At 29.3% G+C, this 13,308-nt stretch overlaps 1 protein-coding gene across 8 annotated transcripts in view; it reads left to right on the top strand.

Moving 5' to 3' along the window:
- Positions 1 to 13,308, top strand: part of LOC129980913 (uncharacterized) — a 65,232-nt gene that overhangs the window by 37,101 nt on the left and 14,823 nt on the right. For all 8 annotated transcript variants that reach the window (XM_056091400.1, XM_056091392.1, XM_056091395.1 and 5 more), the window contains 2 exons: positions 1,495 to 1,571; positions 5,478 to 6,841. In XM_056091400.1, coding sequence (XP_055947375.1) covers positions 1,495 to 1,571; positions 5,478 to 6,841 — 1,441 coding nt within the window. The remainder of the gene's footprint in view (positions 1 to 1,494; positions 1,572 to 5,477; positions 6,842 to 13,308) is intronic.

Here is a 13,308-nt window from a genome sequence, read left to right on the forward strand (position 1 = left end):
GTAGGATAAGTATTGTTTTTGCGTATGTAATTGTATATGGATTCATTACTACAGAATGGGATCCAAGTTAAATTGACTCTAAAAATGAGCTATATTTTATCGGTGTGTAGATTTTACCAGAATGTTGTACTTATATCTTAACATCTAGGTTATTGATCAAACGTAGAAGATGAGTTAGAAATTATAAATTGAAAACTTCTTTTTTGGATGTCAAAGTATCTTAGTGCTTAAATATTATGAGGTCTTACATGTACTTTGAAGTTATTAATACTTTGACTGCTTTTACTGTGCCTGAAGTAGTAATAATGATTGAGTAAATGAAAAACAAAATGTGAATATAGAGCATTTTAGTGTGTATAGTAAAATTTTGGCAACATTATGTTTTAAATTGGTATTTGATCCCCCTAAAAATAAAATTCTCTGCAAAAATTGTGAAGCCCTATTGCCAAAAGTGTTTTCTTTTGGAATACTGTCTTTAAAATGATTTATTATTTGTCATTTTCATTTTTCTCTTAGTGTTTCTCACTTTTTAAAATAGACTGCAATGTATAGATAAGATGCTTACATAATTTTTTATGCTTCCAAGTTAGTATTTAAAGAATATTTGCTACTTGGTATTTGATTTTTTTAAATACCTGTGTGTCCAAAAATGAAATAAATAATAAAAGTTCAAAAATAATAAGTAAAATAAACTAATGCCTAAAAAATTATATTCAGGAAAATGCCCCCCCCCCCATATTTATGCGTGTGTATAACATAACACTTCCGAATTTGATGGGGAAGAAAATTTATCTCGTCAACAAAATTCTTCTCTATTATATGTATTTGATATTTGTCAGTTAAAACCAATTTTATTTAGAAAATTTGTATAGTTACTTTTTTCAATCTTTGTTTAAAAGTAAACATCAAGTGTCATGTAAAATACTTGCATTGTTAAAGGCAATTTTTTCCCCTCTCCTACGAACAGTAAGAAAAATTATGCAACCTGAAAAGGTATTTAAAAAAAATGTCTTAACATTTGCTTGCTAACTAATAGAATATGTTTTAAATTTACTGTTTTTTTTCCCAGTTTCTTTTTTTTTTCATGTTTCAGGGAATTTTAAAGAAAGATTAACTTTAATAGATAAATAAAACATATGACATACATAAATTGTTGTTGTTTTAGGCAATGTCTTAGAGAAATTCTTCAGTAAGCATCTGCCAAATGATTTTTAATCAAGCATTATTTACTCAAATGCCATCTTTATAATGCTGGAAATTGGTTAGAGCTTAAATTCTTACTATGAGAGAACTATACATTTGATTTATAAAGTTAAAAATTAATTATTATTTTGTTTTAAGACTACATGATCTAAAATTTTTCTAAATTATTTTTCAATAATTTAATTTTGCTGTAAAGATATTGTCTTTGTTTCATAATCTGTAATATGATCTCATATATGTAAAATGATAATATGATAATTTGTTTCAACTTTTTAAAAATTTCCTTTTTAGTCTGAAATACTTCAGCATAAAAAAAAAGTTAATGAAGTTACAGGGAAGATGAAAAGGCAAGAAACATCAGCTATTTTGTATGTATACATTTAGTAATAGTAGAGTTAAAAATAATGTCATTCTCAAAAATTCTATATGACTTCAATTATTACATTAATGGTGTTTTTAAATCAAAAAATTGAATCTGTTATTTTCATTTTTTAAATTTTGAAGCATTCCTCATTAAAAGAAATTATCTGCTATCAGACATTAGAAATATTATGCAATCATTGTTGTTTCATTATTATTACTATTATTATTATATTAATTATTCTTTTATCTTTTATTGTGCCATTCATGATGAACACAAATGAATTTAACAATTTAAAAAGAAGCAACCAGAGTTTCAAGAATGTTTTGAAAAATTATTAGCTACGTCTGTACTAATAATAAAGATGAATGTGTGTGTATGTAGACACTGTATAGACCAGTCCGTTTGATCCGCAACTATGAAATTGGCACACATATACTTTGAAGGTTAAGAATGTGCACCTTTGAGTGATTTAAAAAAAAAATTTAATTACTTAAAAGTTAAGCTAAACTTAGACTTTTTTTATAACTTCCAAAACTATTATTACATAAAAATAAATTTAAAACAGTTTCAAAATTTAAAGAAAAGGTCTTTTTAATTATACAAATTCAGTAATTGTGAAAATTTTTACTGGATTTTGGAAGTTTAAAAAATAAGTAAAAGTTGCTTCACCTGATTTCCAATGCTATATTATGTTGTTACTCTGAAGTTCAAAATGGTTTCATTGTTTCATCAAGGTTTCTGTTTAATTATTTATTTTAAGAGACATATAAAAAATGTACTATTGTCAGATAATTTAGAAGTTCGATGAACAGGCTATTTATGTTTTTTATAGACCCATGATTCATGTATCATGAATTAGAAAAACTCCATTAGAAAAATTCATATACATCATAAGCAGAGCTTGTACACGAGACAATTAAAATAACATGGTGTTAATGTTTGAAAATGAAATTAATAATCATGCATATGAAGTTATATATGATTTAAAAAATAAATATAATCAGTATTCCTTATGAACCATCTACTCACCAAAGGTGAATAGTTTTGAATAAAAAGAAAGGTCGACTCTTTTGTGACTAAAACTAAGTGAATAATGAAAAGTTAAATATTATTATCTTATAAAAATGCAAAATTTAGACTACCTGATCAACTTTTTCAAATAAGATATGCAAAACAATGCCCAGAATTTCCCTAAGATTAACTGGCCTAAGATTATGAAAATGTTAATTATTCTATAATTATAATATTCAAAAGTTCATAACTTGGTTAGATTTGTTCACTCAATATAAAAATGTTGTTTTCATTTAAAAATTTAAGTGTCAAGAATTTCACTGAAAATGATTCCTTAGGACCTAAGGACTTCAGAAAATTTAAACCATAATTTTTTCAGTAACACCTTTATTTATTGAGACAAAATATTTTTTACATCATTTAAATCATTTTGAAATTACATTTAAGTTTTATAATAAATTAGAGAATTTTTTATTGAATAATACTTTGAGATATTGTATGAATTAAAAAATATGCTGTAGTTCATGTAAGATTTCGATGTTGAATGATCCTCTTTTCTGTATTCACATTTTTACTAAAAACATTTGATTTCAGCAATCACAACAACAACAACGAAATATGTTAATTGAACTGTAATCACTTCCACTCCAATTTAAAATTAAAATTTTACTGGAATTAACAGAAAATTAGATAAATATATATTACAATGAACGGAAAAGCCTAAGGCTTCTGCAACAGTATGAGTTATGATCATCAAAATTTGACACTTAGAAATGTTTGCTAAAGAAACTATTAAGAAACAAAGTTACGTAAAATATTTGATTGAAAATTTTAAGGAGTTAATTTTTAATGTTTGTGCATTTTTTAATACTTTTTATTATTATTTTTTCAGCTTCATTTATAGTGTGCTGAATTTATTTTTTTAAATAAATAAAAAAAAAATCTTCATTAAATAATCTCTTAAAATAATCTGTAAAATTTGAAATATATTCTGCACTAGCTATTACCCGCAACTTCATTTGCATGGAAATTTTGGTGTGTATGTATGAGAACTGATGGTCTGATCAAAATGTAAAATGTTATCATTATAGTGTTTTTGAAAACAAAGTCTGATATGATATAATCAAGAAACTTGCAACTGATTGAGAAAGGTCAACGGGAAAATTTAAACATTTATTTTTATTCTAATACCATAATGTATACAACATTAAGCCCTGGTTTAGCCTTGGGATTTGTGATCATTGTAAAAGCCAATTTTAAGAGAAATTGCAACCTCTTGAAACAAATGTCAAGTTGTTTGGAATAGCAGGTATATGGTTAATTAAAACGCTGTCTCCTTTAGCAGCTCCTGTAATAATGGTAGCTTTTATAATAGTACTGCCAAACTTTCTGATACAAAGCCTGATGCCATTGCACATTCTTTGTGCATCAAGATTTCACATCAGCAGAGCTGGAACACCAAATTTAAGCCCCAGCTTATGCGAAGATACACCTGTTAGCTCTGAGGAGTTGAGAAATTCAACAGGCAGTACTATCATCATTAGTCATCACAGTTTCTAATTATGTGTAGTTTTGAATTTCCGACGATCATGTCTAAATTTTTTTTGTTTATTTTATTGACTCTGTTGCTATTGGCGATAGGCGAGGACCGAACTTGCAACCTTTAGTTTCGTAGCCACGTAACATAACCACAAGTCAAAAGAAATTTCTCATGTCTCGTAGCTATTATCTGATTTATAAAGCGTTCCTGTTTTTGCTGGTTTTTTTTAGTGGTGATATTGAAATTGAAATTAGTGGTGATTTTAAAATTTTATTTATTTCTGGCAGAGGGCGCCACAGCAGCTGTATGAAGTTTTCATATTTTCATCATCGGGTCACCAATGTTGCTATTGGCGATAGACGACTACTGAACTAGCAACCTTATAGTTCTTAGCCGAGTAACATGACCACAAGACAAAAGAAATTTCTCATGTCTCATAGCTGCTATCTGACTTATAAAGCATCACCACAACTCACTCGTTATTTGGCGACTACGTTGCTCTCTCACACAACCATTCTTCATTATTTATATTAACCTCCAAATTGGAAAAAACTTGCATGATAAGTTCATCTTTTGTAGCCACTGGATAGGAAAATTCTTCTGAAAATAGAATTATCCAACTGTATACTCTCACTCTCCAATATGCAGAATTTTATTTGCAAAGACACCTGATTCATGGTCATGTACAGTTGGACGCCATGTTGCTTGTCAGATGGAGCTTTTCAATCCTAGACCACAGTGGCGTCGCCTTGAGAAATGTGTTTATTTCATCTGCCAGTATGGCCCTCTCAATAACTGTCAGTGTCTGTTTAAAATCACCTGTGTGCCAAACTACAACACCACCCATCAGTGCCTGGTTGTGATTTAACACCTCTAATGCATGCCTGTGTGACATCGTGCATTCATCACATATTATTAACTTGCACTGCTGCAAAAGAACTCTGCGGCCGCTGTTTTTGGTGATGTTGCATGTTGGGGTATCTTTGCTTGCAAGATTAAGTGGCAATTTGAAAATGGAATGTGCAGTCCAGCCACTGTTATTTAAAAAGAAAATAATATTAGTTATTTAAAAAAAAAATTTGGGGGTGGTTGCTATACAGTATGACATTTATAATTCGAATAAGTTAAATGTTTGAGATTCTTTTTTATATTGAAACTTTTAATTGATATTTATTTTATTAAAATATTCATTTATCTTGTACTTTTTTACTCATTCTATTAACATTAGAGACTTGAGTTGTTGTATATCTTTGATATTAAATTCTCTTTTTGTAAAAAAAAAAAAAAAAAAAAAAAAAAATCAAAAATCTGTTTCTGTATTATAAAGATTCTGATATGCCTCTTTATTTTAAATTCCAGGAGCTCTTCTTTTGATTCTGAAAGCTTCAAATCATCATTATCTTTAGAAAACGAACCAAGTACTAACATTTTATCAGCTGAAAAAGGGAGAACAGTAATGAACAAATCAATTAACAAAGACTTGTACAAAAATTTAAATGAAGGGTCAGGGCAGCAATATGCAAAAGATAAACAAAACAAATTGCAGGAGGCTTTAATTGAGGATAGAGATGCAGATCATACTATTTTAAACCCTGAAAAAACTAAAACTAATATTGAGAAATTGTCAACAGAAAATGACTGTTTGCAACTTCGAGACTGCAACTATGAGAAAGATGAAATACAAAAATTTTCATCTAATCAAAAAGATACAGAACTTGCTGTTTTAAGTTGTTCAGAAAGAGATGTAGATTCTTCCAATACTAAGACAATAACAATTAAAAAAGATGAATTACAAATGTCTTTATTGAAGAGAAAAAATATAGAATCTGTTGATTCAAACTACCAAGAAAGAGATTCAGTTGTTTCTAATTTTATTCATCTTGAAAATCCTTCACTGAATAGAAAAAGGGCTAGGTTTCTTCCTATTCCTGAAGACAGAAAGGAACATTGCAGAGCCAACACTAGTGTTCAACAACATGATCTCTGTTTAATCCCATGTGTTACATCCTTGGATATTCCTGAATCTGAAAAACACTCAACAGGTGCTGAACAAGTTTGTTTACCCACTAAAGGTTCTTTAAATACAATTACAGCTCCTTGCATTGCAGCAAATGAACAGTTTGGGAAATTCACTCAAAATAAGTGTTTTAAAAATCCTAAAAGTGAAACTAACCCTCAATTTACAAATGCTATTCAAAATATTGTTAAATACATTAATAAAAGGCCAATATCTGACTCTGACTTTAAATCTTATGTTCATTCATTATTTCAGTTCTTAGTCAATCCAGTAAATTCCCCTAACATCTCAACATTGATATTTCTTGTCATTAATCATCTTTGCTTCACTAGAAGAAATTATCTTAAAGATTTCAAAAAAGACCAAGCTAATTGCATATTTTTACCTTCATCAGAGAGCTGCATAGTTACAACCCTTTTTGAGATTGAGAAGAAATCTGAGACATATTCACAGTTAAAATTAATTAAAAACATGTTGAGTACAATTCACGAATTTGTAAGGACATGGAAAAAAAAGTATAATATTCATGGAGTAGCTTCTCTTTGTAGAGTATTTACAGAGATATGTAAAAGAAAGAAAGATTTACTGAGCCCTCTCTCTTTATGTGCTGATATACTGAAAATGAGACATATTTATGCTCCTTACTTGATTGCATCAATTGTTGGAGTCTGGAAAGAGCCCTTTATGGTGCCTTCTGATAATTCAGGTAATTATCAATGAATTAATAACATTTAAATGTAATATAAAATGTGTTCTGATTTTCAGAGAAAAATAAATTAATGCATATCATAAATTTGATAAATAGTATTTTAAAACTGATTCAATGATAATAAGCCCTGAAAATATTTAAGTAGAGTATCCATTTTAAGGATTCATGAATACAGAATATTAAAACTCTGACATGTTAGGAATTGACTTTGATTTAATTTCAAAATTCTATTTATAAAAATAAGCTATTTAGATAAAGTTGCATTAAAAATTATGAGATAAACAGAATGCATAGATTTTCCTAATCTATGCAAGACCTCATTGTTGCACAGATTAGGTGTTTCTGCTATATATTTGGATGAATGGGTTAGGAAATTTTTATACAGGAAAGAAGGTTGTTTAGTTTGAAATTGTTATAATTTCTTTTTCTTATGAGATTAGTTTGCATTTAAGCTGATAAAGAATAATATAATTTTTGTTTTCAATTTGTTATATTTTTTTTAAAAAATTAAAAAGATTAAAATATTGTTTTTGCATTTTTGCACAAATTATTATTTTTTTTTATGACAAGAGTTTCTTTGAACTCATTTACAATAGCTAATTAGTCCCTTACTTGATAATTTTTGAGTACTTAATTTTCTGGAAATTAATAATTTATTTATATTAAAATGTTTTGATTAAAATAATATTTGAAAAGATGTGCAAAAAAAAAAAAAAAAAAAAAAAAAAAATCCCAAAAATAAAAACAAGTGAGCAAAAACATAAAATGATGTTTTAGAAAACAATACCAACGATCTAATTGGATTTTTCTAAGTGTGGTTGCACAGTTAAATCATTTTGGGGATTTTTCATTCAAAAACTATTCATCATTTGGTTGAGAACTCAGCAATTTCGTTTACAAAACTGCATGTCTGAGTAAATCAAAATATTAGTTTGATTGAAATAATTTATTTTAACTGACAAAAAAAGTAAGAGTTAAATTGCAAAAAAAGTTTTCAGAGTACTCACAATGCTTGAAAACTTCTTGAATTTTATTTTTCTAAATTTGGGGCCTTGAAAAAAAAAAAAAAAACTTAATATTTCTTGGGTCTATGAAAAATAATCAAAATGTGTAATAATTATAAAATGTGTCCATAATTATTTTTAGAGAAGGTAAAACCAATTTGTCACCTGGTTTTGAATTTAGAATGACACCAGTGGGAATGACCAGCAATATTAGTACAATAATTGCTAAGAAATCTTGAACAACCCTTGCAGTCGGTGATATTATTATGCCATTCAGTATATCTATATAATATATAGATGCAGAACTTAAGTGATCTTTGAGTGTATTGTATGCTATTATTCATATAATTTTGGCAAAAATATTTCAAAATTTTTCTGAGAAATATTTTGAGGTAGCATGGTTGCTAAAATATTTCTCCTATGAGTGAATAAGATACTGTTACTTAATTTTGTAAAGCCTTAATCAATGCATTGAGGGTTTTTTTTTTTTTTAATTTAAGCATCTGGCTAATTTTTATGTGTATAGTCTGATGTTTGATATCAGAATTTGTTGGATGTTCATCAAAGAAAATAGATTTATGTATTCAACTTTTAAATGGTAGAGGGTGGGCTAAAACCAGATAGATAACTTCAATTTTCATGAGACCATTCTATGACTAAAATATTTAATGTGAATTTAGTAATTATAAAAATAAATAAATAAATAAAGGCTCTGAGAAAGGTTTCATCTATTTCAACAGTTGATCCATTAGTAAATTTAAAGTTTCTTTGATTTATTGAATCATAATATGAAAAGAATTTTCAATATTATTATAAATGTGAATAATTGTAGCTTGGATGTTATCAACCATTCTTTTAGACTTGCAAAATAGTATTTACATGAGATAATTAAATCTTATATAGTGTGTATTATTTATTAGTGATTTGCCAGTGGGAAGAGTTTGACTGCCTAAAATTTTCAGAGTAAAAAATTTCTCAACATTTTTTGTTGAAAAATTATTTATTGCATATACCAAAATCTAAATCATATAAATTTATTGTAAGTCTAATTGTGGAATTTAGACTTTTTGTATCATTGATCAAAATTATACAATCTTTCTTAACATTGTAGCATAGAGATGCTGAATTTTATGGGTTTTGCCATATGATATGAAAAAGTTGATTGCTAACTGTTGAAAATTTTCATCAATGTTATGAAGAAATGTTCTTAAAGTCTTAAAAACAGAAAATTGCATTTTTCCAAGTTTGATTTTCAAAAATTCGTAGACTGATATCAGTGAAGTTGCGCTAGAATTCTTTGAAAACAGAATGGTAAAAAGATTTACTAATCAAACAAACAAACAAACAAACAAAAAAAAAAAAATCAGAAAAACATTAAGGAAGTTGGAATATGAATACCAAGACTTTGTATATACTTTCTAATTTTTACTTTTTTGTTTATACTTTCTAGTTTGTATATATATATATATATATATATGTAATGATATTTTAACTCTAATTTCAATTTAATTAATTTTCATAATAACTTCATCTTAATTTAGCCCATAGTAACTTCATTCTAAAATATTCTCTTATTTCGTGATCCAATTCCACTGTCTCTACTTAATTAATTCAAGAGAAGCTTTGTTAAATTGTTGAATCAGCTAAAATCTAACTTTCCCACACTACGCGTGAAGAGATAACATACCGCTGACCAAGCAAATTCTTTTTTAAAATCTCCCTTTGTTTCCCCTACCTTCTCGGCGCCTGTAATGAAAATCCCTATCGAAATCTCATAATACATTAGCACTGTGAAGAAATGTTTTCCCTATTAAAATCATAGGTTATATAAGACCAGGGATAAAATGTCCGAGAGCTCTTCCCTCATTCCTCTCTGTGTCGTTCTGTGTGCTCGTCGCTTGTACATATGCTTGCTTCTTCAAAATGAAATAAAACGACGTCACGAAATTAAAAGTATCTTCATTGTCCTCAAACTGCATCATGCTTCGCAACAAATAATATTACATATATATATATATATATATATATATATATATAAACTCGATTCTTCTTTAATGGAATTTAATAATTTTTTTGAATGATGTGGTAAGTAAGTAAAGTAAGTTTTTCAGTAAAAATTGTGGAATAATTTTGGTGACAGTTTATATGGCCTGACCATAAATGAAGAGATAATTTTCTTAAATAAAAAATATTGAGATTGCAAGACATTTGATTTTAGGTTAATTCATGGTACAGAGCAGTATTAAGATTCCTTAAAAATTACTTATTTATGTGGATATATATTATCCTTATATAGGCCTTAAAAGCTTAAAAGCGCTTTTATATATATATATATATAATATCCAGGTGCTTATATTTTTCTTCTGATGGGGGAAAAAAAAAAAAATCATTTCACCACGCTAGATCTGCCCGCTTATAGACTGCATTTTCTTTGCGACGTCGGATTTTTCAATGTTTAACGGATTTAATGAATCTGGAGATCAGTGATTAAGGTTTTTATCACAGTTTAGGGAATACTCATAGAAGGGGGAAACACATCCCTTTTACTTGCCTTTTTTCACATCCTTTTGCTTGTTTAAATAAGGGGCGGAGGTGGGAATCCTTTCTTTTTAAAAAATAATTTTATGTATTCATGTTATGTTTTTAACAGTAACTTTATGTCATCCTTGCTTTACTGTGATCACTTGTTTGTAAAGCATTTATTAATTATTTCAATGTCATTTAGTGACTTTCCATTAATGTATTTTTATTCCAATTAATTTTTGCGCAAAGGTTTAGAACTTCTTAACAATATGCCGGAAAATGTGCGATTTATTCATTATGAACTTTTAAAAGTGAATACACTAAATGATACATGGCTTCCAATAATAATAATAAAATAGAATGTTTTTTTTCCCCTTTATATACTGGGACTCTAAAAATAAAAATTTGTGTACTCATCACATTCAACACTAAGCTTAAGGCCTCTAATTTTTATGGCAGAGGGAAGGGTGATTACTGTCATTAGGAAGTGTGCAATGGAACCGTGGCGAAACATTCTCAGGTGGTTTCACATGTATTTATGATAGAGTGTATTAAACCATTTCTTCTATTGTATCAGTGATGACCCACTTTTGCCTTTTCATGTATATGATGCTCGTAAGTAAACATTAATTGGGCTCTTTAAAGTTTTGAAAGAAAATTTCTCATTTCAAATGATTTCTTCAGTAAGTTGCTAATGCCGGTATCATTTTTCTTACAATGTATTCACACCTGTAATGTTGCTTCCCAGCACGGGTGGTTTAATCACTGGAAAGACCGTTTTACGATCAGCTCTGTTGGATGCTGATCGGGTGCCGCGTCAGTCATCTAAGAGTTTGGCGACGAAATTGGCAACAAAATAGATATTACTCAAAACTTTCAGAATTTTAGCAATTGAACCAATAGGAACCGAGATACACCAGATTGATCCAGAACCTTCTCTGTCCGCCTTCTGGGAACTATAAAAGGCCGGCAGTCTCAAGCTGCAGTCAGTCGTAGTCGAATATCGTGCCGTGAAACGAGTCGTCGAGAGGATAGCGAAGCAACGGCGGAATAGTTGGATCAGTCCGGCGAATTGCAAACGTTGTGTGGAGCTCAAACGATTGCTGAATTGAGTTATGTGCCGAGTCCTGGCGTTTATTGTAGAATCAGCACCAAGTCTTGTGTGGAGTAGACAGTCGTGTAGTAGTGAATCGGCAGTTGGATACAACTAAAGTGAGGAGACAATGGAGAAGTGCAGACGTTTGGAGACATCGTAAAGCGAAGCTACGTAGATTCCCTTCTTCTACTGAACTCTGTCTAGCAGCTTTGTGTGCTGTTGTTGTTATTACTACCGATTGCTACTTGTGGGCCTGTATTCTTCTCGGTTGTATATTTGTCGTCTTTGTATTAGTGTCTTTGTGTGTAATAAAAATCGCCGTTCCTTATTAAAGGACTGTTTATTTCATCGACCAACAAATCGGCAAAAGAACCCCGACGGAAGTATTCCGTAACAGTACCTTGTTCTGCAATCGATAAAATGAATGCAGCCATAAAAAAGGACAAATTATTTAAGACTAAACATTCCACAAAAGCAATATCCAATAATAATGTTATATGCATCTCAAGTATGAATTGTCTGTAGCTTGTTTAAAAAAATGTAGAAATGTTTAATGAATTGAATAAATTTTGCATCAGCCAGAAGTGTTTTGGAAGATAACAAGTGTGAAAAATGAAACATGTTCTGTGTTGTAATGTCATCAGAAAGGATAAAAGACAGTATGAAAATGTTTTTTCATTGAGTTCACAGTTTTTCTAGCCAGATCACCTTTACTCGATTTTGATAATTTTCATGTCAAGGAAATGTGATTGGATGGTGAATAAAAAAAAAAAAAAAATCTCTATTTGAAGATTATACATTAAATAAATGTGGAAAGTTTTGAAAAGTGGCATTCTTTCTTGTGAAGAAGTATCTAGTGAAAGATGATTCGGCATTCAATAAAATATTGAAAGGAAAAATTTGAAAGAAAAATATCATGTTTGGCAATATATAGTTTTTGACCACATAAAGTAGTCTGGCAGAATTTTCTCGGTAAACATTATTAAAGAATTGAGAAAGTTAGCAATACTAGGTCATTCAAAATACCAAATATTTTGGGAAACCAATAGCAAAAAAAAAAAAAAAAAAAAAAAGTCATTGACAAAGAAAGTTAAACTCTAATTTCTTGATCGCGTTATGGAAAAAGAAATTGCTGAAATTGAATATAATACATTTACTTATTCGACAAGCAGAAACTTTTCATTACCAACAAAATTAATTAGTTGGGGAAAGTTATTAGTAAAAAAAATTGAAAGTGTTTGGAAAAATCTTTGAAGAGAAACAATCGTTTATTTACATATTTAATAAAATTAATTGTTGTTGTTTCTTATGGCACTTGTCTAGACAAGCCTACTGACGAAGTCAGCAATTTTAAGCCTAGAGTTTAGCGCCAAGAATATGACTTAGCTATTCATGCGCCGCAACCCTTTTTACGGGGCGGACTTCATTCATTCCCTCATCCACAGATCGTAATTTAGACTTGAAACAGAGAACGATAATCTCTTATCCATTACCCCAAATTGTAATTGGTAATATGGTATAGTCCTGCCTTGGAGGACTTTGTGGCCACGACAGATTTATACGTGCATCAGCCACAACACACATGGGGAGTCTTCGGTCGGCGAGGTTCGAACTCACAACCCAAGGGATGCGAATCCAACGCCCTGTCAACCAGGTTGTCCCGGCTTAGTAAAATTAACATGATTTTTATATTCTAGATTTGTTTACTTATGTTCTTAACCTTTATTAATCGCAAGACAAGCATAATATATGCTTTTAGTGTTCTTCATTTAAATAACTAAAAGTAATATGCAAGTAAGTAATGGCATCACTAATTTCAACACTAATAGGGAAAATGTTTA

Source organism: Argiope bruennichi, chromosome 8 (genome assembly GCF_947563725.1).
Source record: "Argiope bruennichi chromosome 8, qqArgBrue1.1, whole genome shotgun sequence".
Taxonomy (NCBI): Eukaryota; Metazoa; Arthropoda; class Arachnida; order Araneae; family Araneidae; genus Argiope; species Argiope bruennichi.